This window comes from Myotis daubentonii, chromosome 9 (assembly GCF_963259705.1).
Source record: "Myotis daubentonii chromosome 9, mMyoDau2.1, whole genome shotgun sequence".
NCBI lineage: Eukaryota > Metazoa > Chordata > Mammalia > Chiroptera > Vespertilionidae > Myotis > Myotis daubentonii.
The window spans coordinates 2,462,603-2,483,560 of record NC_081848.1 but is presented as its reverse complement, the minus strand read 5'-3'; the positions used below and the strand labels follow the sequence as shown (position 1 = coordinate 2,483,560).

Sequence of the window (20,958 nt, the reverse complement as noted above, 5' to 3'; positions counted from 1 at the left end):
CCAGCTGTTTTGTGTCTAAGATACTTTTTAAAGTGTTGTTAAAAAACACACATACATGCCGAAACCGGTTTGGCTCAGTGGATAGAGCCTGCGGACTGAAGGGTCCCAGGTTCGATTCCGGTCAGGGGCATGTGCCTGGGTTGCGGGCATATCCCCAGTGGGAGATGTGCAGGAGGCAGCTGATCGATGTTTCTCTCTCATCGATGTTTCTAACTCTCTATCTCTCCCTTCCTCTCTGTAAAAAATCAATAAAATATATTAAAAAAACAAAACAAAACACACACATACATACACACACAAAAGAATATGTGACTTTATCGCTTGCAAAGCCTAAAATATTTACTGTCAAGCCTTACATAAAAAGTTTGTCGCCCTAGCCAGTTTGGCTTAGTGGATAGAGTTGGAGCCTGTGGACTGAAGGGTCCCAGGTTTGATTCCGGTCCGGGGGACATGCCTGGGTTGTGGGCTCCATCCCCAATGGGGGGCTTGCAGGAGGCAGTCAATCAATGATTTTCTCTCATCAATGATGTTTCTATCTCTCTCTCCCTCTCCCTTCCTCTCTGAAATCAATTAAAAAAATATTAACAAAAAAAGTTCGTTAACTCCTTGATTAAAAGGTGGGACCTGTGGCAATGTGCCCTGGAGAAAGAATATCAGTTTTAGGAGAATATTTTCTTGGAACTTTTCTGTGTTCTTTATTTTTTTGAAGTGTTAGTAAGATTTATTCTTGCATTTTTTGCGAAGTCGCCCTTGGACAATGAGGGAATTCCTAAATGCCATCTGTTATGTTAGCAAGCGGTTATAAATTGACTTCAGTAAAGTCACAGGCTGCTTACTTCTCTCACAGCTATTTGTTTCCTGATGGACGGAATCAGAATCCCGACCTGACAGGCTTGTGTGAGCCGACGCCCCAAGACCACATCAAAGTGACTCAGGTGATTTTTGTTGACATGGTAACCATATCTCTAGAGTCAAGCTTTTGTATGGACTTAATGGCGCTGGCCGGAGAATTGTATTAAGTGACCGCAACACTTAAATTTTAAACCGTTGACTAGATAGTGAATTTATGTTCCATGTGGTTTCTCTTTGAACCATGCAGCTTAAAGTAGGACCAAGACTAGGGAATTTCTTTGTTATGGGAGAACATTGACCACTGATGTGAAATTATTATACAAGCAAAATTTGTATACATAGTAATGGTCTTTAATATTTCCCGTTTTCAGCATTTATGGTTGCATTCATTCATTCATTCATTCAACAAATACCTGAAATGGGCTGAATAACTGTTTTTTTGTCTTTATTTTAATCAAAGGAACAATATGAATTATACTGTGAGATGGGCTCCACATTCCAACTGTGTAAAATATGTGCCGAGAATGATAAGGATGTGAAGATCGAGCCCTGTGGACACCTCATGTGCACGTCCTGTCTTACGTCCTGGCAGGTGTGGATCCAAATCATGCCTTTTCTCAGTTGTGTGATCCTTCTGAAGAGTTGGGGGTTGTCTGTAAAGGATGGCTTGGTGTGTGGGGTAGAGTAACTTTTCCTTTCTGTTTTCAAATGTATTTCCTAGTGGATGAATATTTTAAGTAGTTTCGGATGTGCCTGTCACCATCTCCTGTCTCCTCTGCAGGAATCAGAAGGCCAGGGCTGTCCTTTCTGCCGATGTGAAATTAAAGGTACGGAGCCCATTGTGGTAGATCCGTTTGATCCGAGAGGAAGTGGCAGCCTATTGAGGCAAGGAGCAGAGGGAGCTTCTTCCCCAAATTATGATGATGATGATGATGAACGAGCTGATGATTCTCTCTTTATGATGAAGGAATTAGCTGGTGCCAAGGTAAGTCTGCAATTTAATAGCCTGTGGCCAACTCCACTGTGAGTTGTAATCTAAAGCTATAGAACACATAATGGCATCCAAACTACGAGGAGCAATACTAGCTAATATTTATTGAGCATCTGATGTCAGAGATACCATGCTAAACACTATTCTGATTTTAACTCATATAACCCAATAAGTAAGGACTATTATTATCCTCATATGACAGATGAAGAAACTGAGGCACAGAGATTAAGGAATTTGCTGAAGGTCACGCAGATAGTAAGTTGAACCAGAATTGGTGGCCAGGCATTTTGGCTTCAAGGCCCATGTTCTCTTACTGTCTATATCAGCCGTGAGCAAACTACGGCCCGCGGGCCAGATCCGGCCCTTTTGAAATGAATAAAACTAAAAAAAAAAAAAAAAAAGACCGTACCCTTTTATGTAATGATGTTTACTTTAAATTTATATTAGTTCACACAAACACTCCATCCATGCTTTTGTTCCGGCCCTCCAGTCCAGTTTAAGAACCCATTGTGGCCGTCGAGTCAAAAAGTTTGCCCACCCCTGGTCTATATCCTAAACTTGGGCTTTACTCAAGCCTAAGTTTAGTATATAGACAGGAGGGGAATAAAAGAATGAAGGGGAAAATGAAGGGGAATAAAAGAATTGAACCTTGTTTTGCTACTGTGACTAGAGTATATTGCTCTTGTCTTTTCTCTAATGGAGTCTTGTCATTACAACGTTAGGCTTAATGGGGAGAATGATGTACTGTTAATAACCAAATAAATGGCAAGTGAAGTGATTGGAGGGTGGTAGGAGGTACCATGTAAAATCTAACTGGAATTAAAACTAAATTGGGGAATATTAACCCTGAAATACCAGCTGAAGACTGGAGGAAGAGCCTTTATACAAGGAAGGGTGGAAACCACCTTGAGACTGCTGGGAAGGATGGCACTAGCCCAGCTCTCAGGAGCAGACCTAAGCTGCAGTCGGACATCCTTAGTGCTGCTGAGGAGGCGGGAGAGGCTCCCGCCACCATCGCGGTGCTGGCAGCCATCAGCCTGGCTTGTGGCTAAGCAGAGCTCCCCCTGTGGGAGCGCACTGACCACCAGGGGACAGCTCCTGCATTGAGCATCTGCCCCCTGGAGGTCACTGTGTGTCATAGTGACCAGTCATTCTGCTGTTGGGGCCAATTTGCATATTACCCTTTTATTATATAGGATAGAGGCCTGGTGCATGGGTGGGGGCCGGCTGGTTTGCCCTGAAGGGTGTCCTGGATCAGGGTGGGGGTCCTGCTGGGATTCCTGGCCAGCCTGGGTGAGGGGCTGATGGGTGTTTGCAGGCTGGTCACACCCTCTTCAGAGTGGGGGTCCCCACTGGGGTGCCTGGCCAGCCTGGGTGAGAGGCTGATGGTTGTTTGCAGCTGGTCACATCCCCTTCAGGGTGGGGGTCCCCACTGGGTTGCCTGGCCAGCCTGGGTGAGGGGCTGGTGGCTGTTTGCAGGCTGGTCACATCCCCTTCAGGGTGGGGGTCCCCACTGGGGTCCCTGGCCAGCCTGGAGGGGCTGACAGCTGTTTTCAGGCTGGCCAAGCCCCCCAGCGGCAGAAGCTCCTAGCCTCTCCTTTTTTGCCTTTTTTTTTTTTAAAATTCTGGGCTTTATTTACCTTCTATAATTGAAACTTTGTAGCCTTGAGTGGAGCTCAGAGCCGGCCAGAGCGGGGCAGGAAGCTTGGCTTCCTCCATCGCCAGGGGCAACCCAAGCCTCCTGCTCGCTCCAGCTCCGTGGCCACAGCCGGCTGAAAGCAGGTATCTGGGGTTTATTTATCTTCTATAATTGAAACTTTGTTGCCTTGAGTGGAGCTCAGAGCCGCCGTGGCAGGCAGGAAGCTTGGCTTCCTCCATCACTGGGGCAACCAAGCCTCCTGCTTGCTTGCCAAGGAATTTGCTGAAGGTCACGTGGCTGCCAGCCGCCATCTTGGTTGGGTTAATTTGCATATAATCGCCCTGATTGGCTGGTGGGCATGGCTTAAGTCGTGGCAAAGGTACAGTCAATTTGCATGTTTGTTTTTTATTAGTGTAGACTATTTCTTTATATTTCTTTTTCACTATTCTTGTTCTCTTTCTTAATATTCTTTTGAGGTTGTTTTTGATGTTGTCAGGTTCATTTGTATGTTTTTGTTTGTTTCTTGTTTTGTTTTGTCCTATACAACAGCTTGCACAACATGGTGTGGGTGGAGCCTCAGAGCCAGCTTGAGAGGAGATCCCACCCACAAACTGGACAACAGCAGTCAAAACCTAATGCAACAGTAGAGCCCAAATACCTCACGAAAAGGTCATTCCTAGAGCATTCAGCTCAGGAGTTCAAGGAGACCACACTACAGGGTCCCACAGGATATTTACTCTAAAAAGACCACCCCACAAAGACTGGGAGTCATAGCTAGTATATTTAATACATAGAAACAAACACAAAGAGACAACTAACAAGGAAGATAAACAACCCTCAAATGAAAGAAAAGGAGAAATCTCCAGAAAAACATTGAACTGAGATGGAGGTAAGCAATTTATCAGAGTTCAGAGTATTGGTTATAACAGTGCTCAAGGAACTTAACAGAACTACAAGGAATTTAATGGGAACCATAAGGAAATTCGTGGGAACTACATCAGCATGAAAAGGACATAGAAACCATGAATAAGAACGAGTCAGAAATGAAGAATACTAAATATGACAGCTAAATCTGTCACACATATGACACTGAAAGGAATTAAAAGCAGGCTTGGTGAAGCAGAGGGTAGAATCAGTGATTTGTAAGAGTAGATAGGAAAAAACAATTGCAGCAGCAAAAAGAGAAACACTTAAAATGCATGAGAAGAGTGTAAGGGAATTTTACGACCCTGTGAAATGGAATAACATCTGCATCATAGTAGTACCAGAAGGAGAAGAATGTGAACAAGGGATAGAGAAACTGAAAAAATAATGACAGAGCCCTGGCCAGTGGCTCAATGATTAGAACATTGGCCCACACACCAAAGGGTCATGGGTTCAAATCCCGGTCAAGAGCATATACCTGAGTTGCAGATTCTATCCTAGTTCCTGATCGGGGCACGTGTGGGAGACAACCAATAGATGTTTCTCTCTCATCACTGTTTGTATCCCCACCCCTCCCTTCTTCCCTCCCTCTCTCCCTCACTTCCAATCTACCTAAAATCAATAGAAAAGTATGCTTGAGTGAGGATTAATAACCACCACGACAATAAGAATAACAAGAGAAAATGACAGAGAATGTTCATAACCTGGTGAAAGAAAAATCACACAAATCTAGAAAGTACAGAGAGTCCCAATGAAGATGAACACAAATACACTCACACTAAGACACATTATAATTTAAATAGTAAATGTTAAAGACAAAGAGAAAATCTTAAGGGCAGCAAGAGAGAGATAGTCAGTTGCCTACAAGGGAGCTCCCATAAGGCTGTCAGATGATTTCTCAACAGAAACTCTACAGGCCAGAAGGGACTGGCATGAAGTATTCAAAGTAATGAAAAGCAAGGGACTGAATCCAAGACTACTCTATCCAGCAAGACAATCATTCAGAATTGAAGATGAAATAAAGAGCTTCTCAACAAAAAACACTAAAGGAGCTTATGACCACCCTACCAGCACTGCAAGAAATGCTAAAAGGACTATAGTAAGAAGAAGAAGAAATAGAAAGAGAGGAACATAGTCATAAAGAATAAAGATGGCAATAACTAAGTACCTATCACTAATAACTTTAAGTGTAAATGAATTAAATGCTCCAATCAAAAGACATAGGGTAACTGAATGGATAAGAAAACATGACCCATATACATGCTGTCTACAAGAGATCCACCTCAGAACAGAAGACTCAAACAGAATGAAAGTAAAAGGATGGAAAAAATTTTCATGCAAATGGAAACAGAAAAAAGTGGGGGGTAATATTACTCATATGTGACAAAATATACTTCAAAACAAAGGCCATAAGAAGAGATCGAGAAGGTCACTATATAATACTAAAGGGATGGGTCCAACAAGAGGATGTAACCCTGGAAACATATTTGCACCCAATACAGGAGAATTGAACTATATTAAAAAACTACTGGAGGCCCTGGCCAGTTTCTCAGTGATTAGAGTGTTGGCCTGTGAACTGAAGGGTCGAGGGATCGATTCCCAGCCAAGGGCACATACCTGAGTTGCAGGTTTGATTCCTGGCCCCTTTTGGGGTGTGAGTAACTAATCAATGTGTTTTTCTCTTTTTGATATTACTTTCTTTGCCCCTCTTCTCCCTCCCTTCCATTCTCTCTAAAAAGAATCAATGGAGCCCAGCAGTTGAGCATTGACCTATGAACCAGGAGGTCACAGTTCAATTCCTAGACAGGATACATGCCTGGATTGCAGGCTTGATCCCTGGTAGGGGGCATGCAGGAGGTGGCCGATTCATGACTCTCTCATCATTGATGTTTCTAGCTCCCTTCCTTTCTGAAATTACTAAAAATATATTAAAAAATTAAAGTCAATGAAAAACATATCCTTGGGTGAGGATTGAAAAAACAACACTCTCCTGGAGGATTTGAAAGGAGAGATAATGATCAGCAATGCACTTATAGTGGGGGCTTTAATACCCACTGACATCAATGAATAGGTCTTCCAGTCAAAAATCATCAAGAAAACAGTGACCTTAAAGCACTCACTAGATTAGGTGGATGTAATTGACATTTACTAAACGTTTTATCCCAAAATTGCAGAATATACATTCTTCTCAAGCGTACATGGGACATTCTCAAAGATATACATGTTAGGACACAAAACAAGCATTTACAAATTCAGGGAGGTAGAAATCATATCAAGCATCTTTTTGGATCATAACAGTATGAAACTAGAAATCAACTACAGTTAAAAAAAAAAAAAACACCTGAAAAACATTCAGACACATGGGTGCTAAATAGTATGTTATTAAACAATGAATGGACTACCAATAAAATCAAAGGAGAAATATAAGCTTCCTGGAAATAAATGAAAACAAACACACAACAACACAAAATTTATAGGTCACAGTGAAAGTAGTCCTGCGAGGGAAGTTTATAGCATTACAGGTATACCTCAAGAAACAATAAACTCAAATAAATGATCTGCTGCAACTAAAAGAATTAGAAATAGAACAACAAGAAAAGCCTAGTGAATAAGGAAATAATAAAGATCAGAGAGGATATAAAAGACATACAGACTAAAAAATAAATACAAAAGATCAAGGAAACCAAGAGCTGGTTCCTGGAAAAGATAAGCAAGATTGATGAACCGTTAGCCAGACTCATCAAGAAAGAGAGGACCCAAATAAGTAAAATGAGAAATGAAAGAGGTGAAGTAACAACTGACACCAGAAAAATACAAGAGAATTGTGAGAAAATACTGTGAATATCTATATGCCAACAAACTGTATAACCTGGACAAAATGGACAAATACCTAGAAACACAATCTTCTAAAACTCAATCAGGAGGAATTAGAAAACCTGAATGGGCTATTAGGACCTAAATGAAATTGACGCAATAATAAAAAAAACTTCCAGAAAACAAAAGGCCTAGACCAGATAGATGTACAGGCGAGTTTTACCAAACATTCAATTAAGAACAACACCTATCCTCCCTAAACTATTACAAAAAATTGAAGAGGAAGGAACACTTCCAAGCTTATTTTACGAGGTCAGCATTATCCAATTCCAAGGCCAGATAAAGACACCACAAAGAAAGAAAATTACAGGCCAATATCCCTGATGAACATAGGTGCGAAAATCCTCAACAAAATATTAGCAAATTGGATTCAGCAATACAATGAAACAATTATATACCATGACAATGTGGGATTTGTTCTGGGAATGCAAGGCTGGTACAATATCCTCAATCAATAAATGTAATTCATCAGAAGCAAAATGAAAGATAAAAATCACATGATCATACCAATAGATGCAGAAAAGGCATTCAACAAAGTTCAGTGCCCATTTTTGATAAAAACTCAGCAGAGTGGGAATAGGGGGGGTCATACCTCAACATAATAAAGGCCACATGTGACAAACCTACAGCTAACATCATACTCAATGTGCAAAACCTAAAACCATTTCCCATACAAACAGGAACAAGACAGGATGTCTGCTCTCACCACTCTTATTTAGCCTTGTACTGGAAGTCAGAGGAAGAAAAAAAAATAAAAGGCATCTAAATTGGAAAGGAGGAAGTAAAACTGTCATTATTGGCAGATTATATGGTACTAGAGGCCCAGTGTATAAATTTGTGCATAGGTGGGTCCGCTGGTAGGGGGAAAGGGCTGCAGGAGGTTGGCTGGTGGACCCCTCCCGCGATGGGGATTGGGGTGGCCAATGGTGGGTGGGGATGGCCAGGGGGAGGGGCCACAGGCGGTTGGGGGGCCCAATCAGGCCCGATGGCTGCCGCAGTGCGTGTCATAGTGACCAGTCGTTCCCGTCGTTCAGTCATTCCAGTCGCTTGGCTTTTATATATATAGTTTGTGCATAGAAAATCCCAAAGACTCCGCCAAACAACTAATACATGTAATAAGTGAATTTGGCAAAGTTGCAGGATACAAAATTAACATCCAGAAATCAGTGGCATTTTTATGCACCAATAATGAACTCTCAGAAAGAGAAACTAAAAGAACAATCTCATTTACCACTTCAGAAAAAAAAACCACAAAAACGATACTTAGGAATAAACTTAACCAAGGAAGTAAAAGTCCTGTACTCAGAAAACTGTGGGAAATTGAAGATAGAAATAGAGGAAGACGTCCTAGCTTGTTTGGCTCAGTGGATAGAATGTCAGCCTGCAGACTGAAGGGTCCTGGGTTCAATTCCGGTCAAGGCACATACCTTGAAAAAGAAGGAACTCTTACCATTTTTAACAGCATGGATGGAACTGGAGAGCATTATGCTAAGTGAAATAAGCCAGTCAATGAAGGAAAAATACCACATGATGTCACTCATTTCTGGATAATAAAGACCATTATAAACTTATGAACAAAAATAGATACAGAGGCAGAGCTGCCTCGAACAGACTGTCAAACTACAGCAGGAAGGCCGGGGAGGGTGGGAGGGCAGGAGCGGGGTGGGTAAGAGATCAACCAAAGGACTTGTATGCATGCATATAAGCATAACCAATGAACATAAGACACTGGGGGGTAGGGGAGGCCAGGGGATTGTCAAGTTTGGGGGGGAAAAAAGGAGACATATGTAATACTCTTTGTAATACTTTAAGCAATAAAAAAATAAAAATAAAATAAAGTATATGGGCAAATAAAAAAGGGCACATACCTTGGTTGCAGGCTCCAGGCCCTGGTCGGGGGCATGCAGAAGGCAACCAGTCAGTGTGTCTCTCTCACATTGGTGTTTCTGTCTTTCCCTATCTCTTCCACTCTCTCTAAAAATCAATGGAAAAAATATCCTTGGTTGAGGATTTACATACATACATACGTAAATAAATAGATAGATAGATAGAAAGAATTAGAGGAATATACTAACATGTGGGAGTATATATTGTGTTCATGGCTTGGAAGAATTAACGTCATTCAAATGTCCAAAACAATCTATAGTGTAATCCCTCTTAAAATACCATCTGCATATTTCACAGGTTTAAAGAAAATATTCCAAAAATGTATGGAACCAAAAAAGACTCCAAGTAGCCTTAGCAATTTTGAGAAAGAAGAACAAAGTTGGAGGGATCACAATACTGGATATCAAACTATACTACAAAGGCATTTTAATCAAAGCAGCCTGGTACTGGCACAAGAACAGGCAGGTAGATCAATGTAACAGAACAGAGACCCCAGAAATTAATTCTTGCTTTTATCCTGAATTAATATTTGACAAAGGTGGTAAGAGCATATACTGGAGTAAAGATGGCCTCATCAATAAATGGTGCTGGGAAAATTGGACAGGTACATTGAAAACAATGAAACTAGACCACTAACTAACAACATACAAAAAAATAAACTCAAAATGAATAAAAGATTAAATGTAAGCTGTGATAAAACATCTACAAGAAAACAGGCAGTAAATTGTCAGACATCTCACGTAGCAGAATTTTTACTGATAAATCTCCTAGGCAAGAGAAACAAAGAAAAAAAATGGACAAATGGGACTGTATCAGATTAAAAGCTGCGTGTCAAAAGAAACCAGCCTCAGAATGCGAAGAGAACCCACTGCGTGGGAAGACATATTTGCCAATGACACATCTCATAGGGGCTAATTTCCAAGATGTATAAAGACTCATACATCTCAGCAAAAGGAAGACAAACTATACAGTTAAAAAAATAGGCACAGGACGTGAATAGACATTTTTCCAAAGAGGACATATAGACCTAGTTGGTGTTGCTCAGTGGTTGAGTGTCGACGACCCATGAGCCAGGAGATCACGGTTCGATTCCTGGTCAGGCTTCAAGTTAGATCCTCTGTAGGAGCATGCAAGAGGCAGCTGACAGATGATTCTCTCTCCTCATTGATGTTTCTGTCTCTCTCCCTCTCCCTTCTTCACTGAAGTCAATAAAAACATATACAAAAACATAGGCAGAGAGGGCCTTCCAAACTGGGAAACAATTTGAACAAAGTGAGGAAGAGGGAATTCCAGCATAAAGAGTGGGGGAGAATGAGTTACGGATGGATGGTTTCTGAACTGGTGAGTGTTTAAGGATGGCTGAGCTGGTAATGGTGAGCAAAAGGATGTGCTGAGATAAAAAACTAGAAGCTAGGAGAACCGCTAGACAACCGTTTTCATAAACCAGGCCCAGGGCTGATAGGCACAATGAAAAGACTGCTGTAGATATGAGATCATTTTATGGGAAATTAACAGGACATGGTGATTGACTAGAAATTGATGATAAAGGGAGGGTTAACTTGACTAATGATTCCGCTTTCTTTTTTTAAAAATATTTTTATTGATTTTTTTTTTTTTTTTTTTTTTTACAGAGAGGAAGGGAGAGGGATAGAGAGTTAGAAACATTGATCAGCTGCCTCCTGCACACTCCCTACTGGGGATGTGCCCACAACCAAGGCCTATGCCCTTGACCGAGATCGAACCTGGAACCCTTCAGTCCGCAGGCCCACACTCTATCCAGGGAGCCAAACCAGTCAGGGCAGATTTTGCTTTCTTAACTGAGTGTTTAGCTTCCCAGATCGCACTGTTCGCGCCCCCTCGACGGGTCGCTTTCTGAAGCTGGAGGGAAGGCCAGGAGCAATGGATTTGACTGTGTTTACCTCATTCACCAGCAGCACCAAGAAAGGGGCAGGTGTGGTGGCTGTGTCCTGTGGTTGCTTTGGTGCCCGCAGCTGATGCCCTGCAGGCGCCAGGCGCAGTTGGGCGACGCTTCCTGCTGGACAGCCAGCATCCATTGCCTGCTGTCATCGAGGCCGGGAGATGGCAAAGGCTTCACGTGTGTGGTGTCTTCTAATTCGGCACCTCGTTTAGATCACAAATTGACAGAAAATACTAGTTCCTTTAATTACTGAAGTGAAACAACTTATCCTATCTAATAAGGAGGGGATATGCTAATTGACCCTCACGCCGTTGCAAAGATGGCGGCACCCACAGCCACAAGAAGGCAGCGCCCAGTCCCCTCAGCCCTGCTGGGGTGGCAGGCGCATGGCAGGGCAGGCCTGGCCGCTCCGCCCACCTGCCTCCGGAGTCCCCCAGTCCCCTCAGCCCCCCAGCCGCCCAGAGCCACCCGAGGCTCAGGTAACCAGGGCCGGCCGAGGCTTGCGCTGCCGGCAGTGGCAGCAGCAGAGGTGTGATGGGGGGCGTCGCCTTCCCCTGATCAACAGGTCGCCTCCTGCCCTGTGGGCTCCTGGACTGTGAGAGGGGGCAGGCCGGGCCGAGGAACCCACTCCAGTGCATGGATTTTCATGCACCGGGCCTCTAGTTTCTTCAGAAGGATGCGTATGCCTTTTAGTGATTTTGTGGAGCGTTTTCCTTAGGAAACTCTTTTTCTTTCTGCCATAACAGCCCACAGAGAATTTGTTGTCATTGATCTTGGTGGTTCTGCTCCTAAAGCATTGTTTTCCAGATGATTTCTTGAGAGGTTAATGTCTGTTTCTTTCGTTTTATATGGCTTTCTGTTTTTAATATTGAAAATATTTATCCGAAGATGAAGACCGGCCGGCCATGTACACAGGCCTGCTGCTGCGCCCACAGGGCCTCTGGCATGGGGACCGGCCTGTTGGCGGCCGAGCAGGGCCAGGTGTGCCATGGCCGCTGGTCAGTGTCCACAGCGTGGACGGGGAGGGTGCCACACGCCCACCAGCCTGACCGAGGCCTCCCTGTGCAGGTGGAGCGGCCCCCCTCTCCGTTCTCCGCGGCTCCACAGGCGCCCCTGCCTCCGGTGCCGCCCCGACTGGACTTGCTGCAGCAGCGCTTGCCCGGCCCTGTGGGCGCTGGCCTGGGAGCGGCTCCTAAGGTAACGCCACCCGCCCACGCCTCTGCTGCCCCCTCTGCTGCCTGCCTGGGAGCCGGGGCGCCACTGACTTGCTTCCATCTGCCCCACAGGCCGCCGGCGCCCTGCATAAGGACAAGCCCTTGCCAGCGCCCCCCACCCTGAGAGACCTGCCGCCACCGCCCCCTCCCGACCGGCCTTACTCCGGGGGGGCGGAGGCCCGGCCACAGAGGCGCCCCTTGCCCTGTACTCCCGGCGACTCTCCGTCCAGGGACAAACTGCCCCCCGTCCCCTCCAGCCGCCTTGGGGAGTCCTGGCTGCCTAGGCCAGTCCCCAGAGTGCCTGTTGTCACCCCGAGCCCTGGGGAACCCTGGGCAGGACGGGAGTTGACCAACCGGCACTCCCTGCCCTTCTCGTTGCCCTCCCAAATGGAGCCCAGAGCAGCAGAGGGGCCTTGGCCTGGGAGCGCCTTCAGTCCGGATGCCTCCGTGGTGAGTCCTGGTGTTGCAATGACTCAGCCTGTTCAGAAGTGTCTGTGGCCTGGCCTGTGCTCAGTGGTTAGAGCATCAGCCCCTGCCCCGCATGGTCGAGGGTACCATTTCTGGTCAAGGGCACATGCTTGGGTTGCAGGTTCGATCCCCGGTCCTAGTTGGGGCACATGTGGAAGGCAACCAGTAGATACCTCTCTCCCCCCAACCCCCGCCGCGCGCCCCCTCCCCCTCGTGCGCGCCCACCCCTCCCGCCCTTCCTCCCTTCTAAAAATGGAAAAAATATCCTTTGGTGAGGATTAATAAAAGAAAAAAGGAGAAATACTTGTGGGTGACCTTTAAGGGGCCAGTGTTTGTGACAGGTTTTATATAGGATTCAAAGATAATATAGTCCCTACCCCGAAGAAATGTGTATTTTTATAGAGCAGGTAAGGCATATTTGTAAATATCGCAAGTGTGTGTGTGCGCGCACCTTGAGAAGTGTAAATGAAAGCACAAGCTTTAGAGGAGAAACTATGTCCAGATAGAGCAGACGGTGCGGGCTCCCTGGAAAGAGCGACTTCTGAATGTGAAGGACTCTTTCCACAGCGTGCCCAGCTCTAAGGAGAGCAGAGCTACAACCAGGAAGGCTTCGGTGTATTACAGATGAGCGGTCGGCTGAGTAGAGCAGAACTTTTATGTATCAAAGTATGAAAGGTGGCTAGAAAGGACGTTAGTACTAGATTAGAGGGCCTCCGACAAGAATTTACGTTTATTTGGTAGGAAATGGGGAGCATTTCAAAGTTTTAACTTAGTGGCGTGACTTGACCAAAATGCCAGTTTAAAGAGATGCCCGCCCTGGCCGGTGTGGCTCGGTTGGTGGAGCATTGTCCCACTCACAGTTGGATACCTGGTCGGGGCACACATATGATCAATGTCTCTCTCTCTCACAATCTCCCCCTCTCTCCCTCTACCTTTCCCTTCCCTTCTCTCTAAAATAAATAAAAACATTTTTTAATTATAAAGAGATGATTCCGATAATTGTATGTAGAATGGATTGATAGAGAATAGATTGAAAAAAGACAGGTTAGTGGTCCATTCTATAAGCATGAGCTATAAGGGGTCTGGAACTGAGGGTGGAAGAGGTATGTTCATTCTTTTGTTGGTTCAGTTATGCACTCAACATAAATTCTTGCCCTTATAAAGTCTATATTCTAGTAGGGGAAAGACAAAATAAAAAAGATAAGTTAGAACATACATGGTGTTGGACATGGATGAGTGCTGTAGAGAAAAAGTAGGGCAGAAGGGGCATTGGGACAGCTAAGCCAAGACCTGGAGCGTGGGGAGGGGAGCCATGCTAATTCTGGGGAAAGACAATTCCAGGATGAAGGGAAAGCAGCTGTGCTTAGGAGAATGTTTAAGGAATGACAGGGTGGACCATAGTTGGTGCTAAGTGAGCAGGAAGGAGAATAGCTGTCTGTGAGCAGGTGGGGCAGCCAGATTAGCCAGAGCCTTGAGAGGGTGAGAAACAAAGACCCAGTAAGTTTGAAAGCAGTCTGTGGGTGGGGACAGGACAGGAAACCACACACATGCACATGCACCCTTGAGGTTTTGAACCTGGCTACAGACATGTTGAATTTGAGATGAGCTATTGAAGCAAGAATTGACCAGCAGGTAGTTAGAAATCTAAGGGAAAAAATGGAAGTAGAAGGGAGAGGTTGAGGCATGCTGTGGCCAGGAATGACTGCAAGGGGAGGATGACAGGTTTAAGTGGCATCTGAGTGAGGGATTAGGGTTGACTTTGTGGTGGTGTCAATATAGAAAAATAGGTTTTTAAAGTTAGAAATGGTATTTGTGTAGACAGTTTTCACAAGTATTTCTAGAATTAAGAAAAAATACATAAGTCCTTGGCTTGTTTTTTATCTCTGTCTCCCTCGTCTCCCTACATTTGAGCTTTTCAGAGCCTGGAACAGCTGTGCTTTTGTTAGATGCAATAACCTGAGTGTGGCGTGGAGTGAGGTCTGTGTCTGTATTACTGTTCTTGTTATTGTCAGTAGGTTAATAAGAGGAGATGCTTAGCTGTATTAAGAAGGTCCTTTTTCAACACTTTTCTTTCCAGAATATGAATAGCAGCCCATTAGCAGGTCCAGAGTGTGAGCACCCCAAAATCAAACCTTCTGCATCGGCCAATGCCATTTATTCCCTGGCTGCCAGGTGAGTCTAAAAGCTGCATTTCACACTGTGGAGTTGTCCTGCTAAAGAATTTACCTACAGAAAAGTAAACTCAGAAGAAAGTAAAAATGGGTCTGCATTTGCACGTATAAAAATCGCCCTGTTTATGTTTGAACTGTTTCCTCCCATTCTTTTGTGTGTAAATGTACAGAGATCTGTCCTGCTGGGTGAGGTTCATCAGTTTTACTACATTTTCTCAAAGAAGCAATTTTGGTTTTTGTTGATTTTAAAAAAGTTAATTTCTTTTTTTTTTTTTTTAAATGTATTATTTATTTATTTATTTATTTTTATATATTTTATTGATTCTTTACAGAGAGGAAGGGAGAGAGATAGAGAGTCAGAAACATCGATGAGAGAGAAACATCGACCAGCTGCCTCCTGCACATCCCCCACTGGGGAAGTGCCCGCAACCCAGGTACATGCCCTTAACCGGAATCGAACCCGGGACCTTTCAGTCCGCAGGCCGACGCTCTATCCACTGAGCCAAACCGGTTTCGGCAAAAGTTAATTTCTTAATTCTTATTTTTAATTTTAATTCTTGGGTACCTGCTTTTTTGTGGTAAAATACACATGACATTAAATTTTTCATCTGACCTATTTATTAGTATAGTTTAGTTTTATTAATTAAATACTTCACATTGTACAACGATCACCACCATCTCGATAATTCTTTTCAGTTTGTTTAACTCTATACCTGTTAACAATAAATCCTCATTTCCCCTCTGCCAGCCCCTGACAGCCACCATTATACTTTTTGTCTTTATGATTTTGATTATTCTAAATACCTCATGTAAGTAGAATCATACAGTATCTGGCTTTTTGTGACTGGCTTATTTCACTCAGCAGAATGTCCTCAAGGTTCGTCATCTTGTAGCCTATTGAAGAACACTCCCTTTTAAAGGCTGAATGCTATGCTATTGTATGTCTGTGTGACATTTGCTTATCCATTCATTAGTCAATGGGCACTTGGGCTCTTCTTGTTTTAGCTATTGCAAATGACGCTACTGTGAATATGGGTGAGCAATTATCTCTTTAAGACCCTACTTTCAGTTATTTTGGGTGTATACCCAGAAGTTGAATTGCTGGATCATATGGTAATTCTATTTTTAATTTTTTGAGGCACCTTCATACTGTTTTTCACAGCAGCTGTACTATTTTACATCCCCAACCATGGTGCACAAAGGTGCCAATTTCTCCAAAATTTTACCAACACTTGTTATTTTCTGTTTTTTATTTTTATTTCTATTTTTTTGATTGATTTCAGAGAGTAAGGGAGAGGGAGAGAGAGATAGAAATATCAATGATGAGAGGGAATCACTGATCGGCTGCCTCCTGCATGTCCCCCACTGGGGTTCGAGCCTGCAACCCAGGCATGTGGCCTTAACCGGAATCGAACCTGGGACCCTTCAGTCCGCAGGCCCATGCTCTATCCACTGAGTCAAACCAGCTAGGGCTATTTTTATTTTTTTATAGCAGCCATCCTAATGGGTGTGAGGTGGTATTGCATGGTAATTTTGTTTTGCATTTCCCTGATGATTAATGATATTAAGCATCTTTTCATGTGCTTATTGGTCATTCATATATCTTCTTTAAAGAAGTTTCTATTGAAGGTCATTGCCCATTTTTAAACAAATCTTTATTGTTAAGGGTATTACAGATAACCCCCTTTTTTTTCCCCCTGTTTCCCCCCTCCACCTGGTTCCTGCCCCACCCTAGGACTTCACCCTATTGTCTGTGTCCATAGGTAATACATATCTATAATAATAAAAATGTAATATGCTAATTAGACTGGACAGCCAAACAAACTTCCAGACATCCTCTGGACGAAGCTGGGGTATGAGAGCTGAGGCAAGCCGCCGCGGCTGTGAGGGCCAAGCCCCTAGCATCGGGCCTCTGGTATGCATATAAAACCTTTGGTTAATCTCTTCCCACCTCCCCTTCTCTGTGAGATTCGTCAGTCTGCTCCATGTTTTCATGCCTCTGATTCTATTTTATTCAGTTTATTTTGTACATTAGATTCCTTGTTCATTTATTTTGATTTATAGATTTCATTGTTGATAAATATGTATTTATTGCCACTTTATTGTTCATATTTTTTATCTTTTTCTTCTTCTCACTCTTCTTAAAGCATACCCTTCAACATTTCATTTAATACTGGTTTGGTGGTGATGAACTCCTTTAGCTTTATCTTGTCTCTGACGCTTTTTATCTGACCTTCAAGTCTAAATGATAGCTTTGCTTGGTAGAATAACCTTGGTTATAGGTCCTTGCTTTTCATTACTTTGAATGTTTCTTATCACTCCCTTCTGACCTGCAAAGTTTCTGTTGAGAAATCAGCTGACAGTCATATGGGTGTTCCTTTGTAGGTAACTAACTGCTTTTCTCTTGCTGCTTTTAAGATTCTCTCTTTGTCTTTTTTTTTTTTAAATATATTTTTATTGATTTCAGAGAGGAAGGGAGAGGGAGAGAGAGAGAGAGAGAGAAACATCAATGATGAGAGAGAATCATTGATCGGCTGCCTCCTGCACGCCCCCTACTGGGGACTGAGCCCACAACCCAGGCATGTGCCTTTGATGGGAATCGAACCCGGGACCCTTCAGTCCGCAGGCTGATGCTCTATCCACTGAGCCAAACCAGCCAGGGCTCTCTCTTTGTCTTTAACTCTTGGCTTTTTAATTATAATGTGTCTTGGTGTGGGCCTCTTTGAATTCCTGTGGGACTCTCTGTGCTTCCTGGACTTATAGGTCTATTTCTCTCACCAGTAGAGTACTTTTTTTGTCATTGTTTCTTCAGATTGGTTTTCAATATTTTGCTCTCTTCTCCTTCTGGCAAACCCATAATGTGAATGTTGTTATGCTTGAAGTTGTCCCAGAGGCTCTTTACACTATCTTCATATTTTTGTATTATTTCTCTTTTTTCTCTTCTGCTTGGATGTTTTTTGCTTCCTCATATTCCAAATAATTGATTTGTTTCTTGGAATCCTCTCCTATTGAATCCCTGTAAATTATTCTCTATTTCAGAAAGTATATTCAGACTCATCATTTTTCATGTCTTTGACATTCTCACCAAGATCCTTGAAAGCCTCACTAAATCCCTTGAAGTTCTCTTTGAGTCAACTGAAGCTCTCATTAAGGTCCTTGAGTAACCTTATAACCATGGTTTTGAACTCTGTATCCAGTAATTTGCTTGCTTCCATTTCTTTCATTTGTGACATATTTTTTTGTCTCTGCATTTTGGCTGCTTCCTTGTGTTTGTTTCTATGTATTAGGTAGACCTGCTACGTCTCCTGGAGTTGGTTGAGTGGACTTGTATGGGTGTCCTGTAGGGCCCAGTGGCTCAGCCTCCACAGTCACCTGAGCTGGGCACTCTAGGTGCACCCTTTTGTGGGCTGTGTGCACAGTCTTATTGTAGTTGAGACTTGATTGCTGTTGGTGTCACTGGGAGGAATTGACCTCCAGGCCAATTGGCTGTGAGGATTGGCTGGGACTACAGTGGGAGAGCTGTAGTATAGGAGACACCCCTATGGATTAGGACTTGCTTCAGTGGGGCTTTTGTGCTCACTGAGTCTGCCCCTTGAGTGTGTCACTGGTGGATGTGTAGAGTTGTAATCTGGTGTGGTCTGAAGCTGTCCACAGGGTGCACTGGCTCTGGGGCCTCCCGAGAGGTGCAAAGTCAGCCACTGCCTGAGGCCACTGGGCAGGAGCTACAGAGAAATCCACAGATGGCTGCTACTTGTATCGGGCTTGTGAAGTGCCTATGCGAGGTCAAGCTATGAAGCAAGGCAGGCTGGTGCTAGTGCTGGGTCTTGGCCTTTTACTGATAGGTTTGAGGCACGCTGACTCCAACTGCTGCTTATTTGAGAGAATTTTAGCAAAGTCTGAAGCCTGAGTCAGGATAGTAAATTGATATGGAAAAGCTGCTGCAAACAACTTGGGTGGGTCGGGGTCTCAGGGAATTACCAGGGCAGAGTGAACAGTGTGAGCCAGGCTGATGGAAACTCAGATATGGCTTCCAGTCAGCTCTGCAACGGGGGTGGTCCCAGCACAGGAACAATGACCCCTGCAAGAACTCCTTGTCTGGAAGAAATCCGCCGCTGAGTTCCTGCCATGGTGCCAGACAATCCAGTGCCTCCTTATACATCCCTGGGTCCTCCAAAGCCACCTGGCACTGGAGCTCAGAGGGATCGTGTCTGAGTAAGTTTGTGTACTGGCTCTTTAAGCAGAACTGCCTGGGTCTCCAGCAGCTTCCTTGTCACTCAGCCACAATCCCCACTGGTTTTTACAGCACAAAGTTATGGGGACTTCTCTTCCCAGCTCTGGTACCCTGGGCTGGGGGTCTGGTGTCAGGCTGGGACCCATTGCTCCTTGTGGGAGGCCTCTGCAGCCGAGATCACCCTCCTGATCAATAAAAAGGGCACACAGAGAGGATTAAAAATGACAGCAGAGTAAGTGGATACTGCACGAACATGCTCCCAGGAACAAACTGGAATTACAACTAAAATACAGAAAAATTTTCTGAATAATCAGTGGAAGACTCGCAGGAGACAACCCTGAAACCTGAGGACGGAAAGTGGAGATTGCATAGAGACTGGTAGGAGGGGCGGAAGCACGAAAGGGCTGGCCAGGCGCCACAGACAGCAACTGAAGTTCCAGAGAGATACCTCAACTGTGGGGGGTTGCAACTGAGAACTCTGGGATCTAATTGCCAAGCTGGGCTCCCCAGCAGAGAGCACCAAATCTGAGGAGGGTACCCACATAACATTTGACTGTGAAAAGCAACAGAGTTGCTGTCTGCCATGGAGAGAGGGCTGAAAATTCAGGTGCCCTCTTAAAGGGCCAACGCACAAAATTCCCTATGGAGCCACCCACCTTGTGCTCCGGCAGAAGGAGGGCAACATGGATTGGAGCTGTGTGAACAGGACTGGGGACTCGGGGGGGATAGCGCTCAGAAGGCAGACACCGCCAGTTTCCTGGGCTGAGTCATTCCTTCACACAGCAGAGGACATCTTTGCCAAACAAATATTTACCTTGCCTAGGGGAAGACAGTTGACTCAGCCTATTGGAAAACACCTTGCCCTCAGGTCACTCTTAAGAGACCAAAAATAACAATTAGCCTCCAGGCAGAAGCCACTGCCCCACCCTGTTGAAAAAAACTATCGCCACACCTGAAGATGATTGCCTGGGGGCACTTCAAATTGGAATCCTATCAGTCTATAGGCAGGCAGTCTCTGGAGGCTTTGAGTCTTTGCCTGATCTAATTAGAAACAGCATTTGACACTATCCTGCACTGGAGCTTGAGAGGCGTAGCAGATCTACCTAATACATAGTCACAAACCCAGAAAGACAGCCACAATGAGGAGACAAAGAAACAACTCCCAATTGAAAGACCTAGAGAATTCTCCAGAATAGATAAATGAAACAGAGCTAAGAAATTTATCTGAAACAGAGTTCAGAATAATGATGGTGAAGATGCTCAACAGCATGAAAAAAGATATAGTAACTATAAAAAAAGAGCAGTCTGAGATAAAGTATTACACAGCAAACATAAAGAACACATTGGAGCCCTGGCCGGTTTGGCTCAGTGAATAAAGCGTCAGCCTGCGGACTGAAAGGTCCCGAGTTCGATTCCGGTCAAGGGCATGTACCTTGGTTGTGGGCACGTCCCCAGTGGGAGATGTGCAGGAGGCAACTGATCGATGTTTCTCTCTCATCGGTGTTTCTAACTCTCTATCCCTCTCCCTTCCTCTCTATAAAAAATCAATAAAATATATTTAAAAAAAAAAAAAAAAGAACACATTGGAAGGAATATACAGCCGATTAGGGGAAGCTGAGGATCGAATCAGTGAATTAGAAGACAGGGTTGAAAAAAATCACTCAATCAGAGAACCAAAATGAAAAAAATAAAACCGCCCTGACCGGTTTGGCTCAGCGGATAGAGCGTCGGCCTGCGGACTCAGGGGTCCCGGGTTCGATTCCGGTCAAGGGCATGTGCCTTGGTTGCG

General features: G+C 44.2%; 1 protein-coding gene across 3 annotated transcripts in view; it reads left to right on the top strand.

Moving 5' to 3' along the window:
- The window catches only part of CBL (Cbl proto-oncogene), a 98,552-nt gene that overhangs the window by 56,128 nt on the left and 21,466 nt on the right, over nt 1-20,958 (top strand). The window contains exons 7-12 of one of the 3 annotated variants that reach the window (XM_059707618.1): nt 848-935; nt 1,313-1,444; nt 1,634-1,837; nt 12,154-12,282; nt 12,372-12,749; nt 14,845-14,939. In XM_059707618.1, coding sequence (XP_059563601.1) covers nt 848-935; nt 1,313-1,444; nt 1,634-1,837; nt 12,154-12,282; nt 12,372-12,749; nt 14,845-14,939 — 1,026 coding nt within the window. The remainder of the gene's footprint in view (nt 1-847; nt 936-1,312; nt 1,445-1,633; nt 1,838-12,153; nt 12,283-12,371; nt 12,750-14,844; nt 14,940-20,958) is intronic. The other 2 variants (XM_059707620.1, XM_059707621.1) reach the window with 2 other exon arrangements.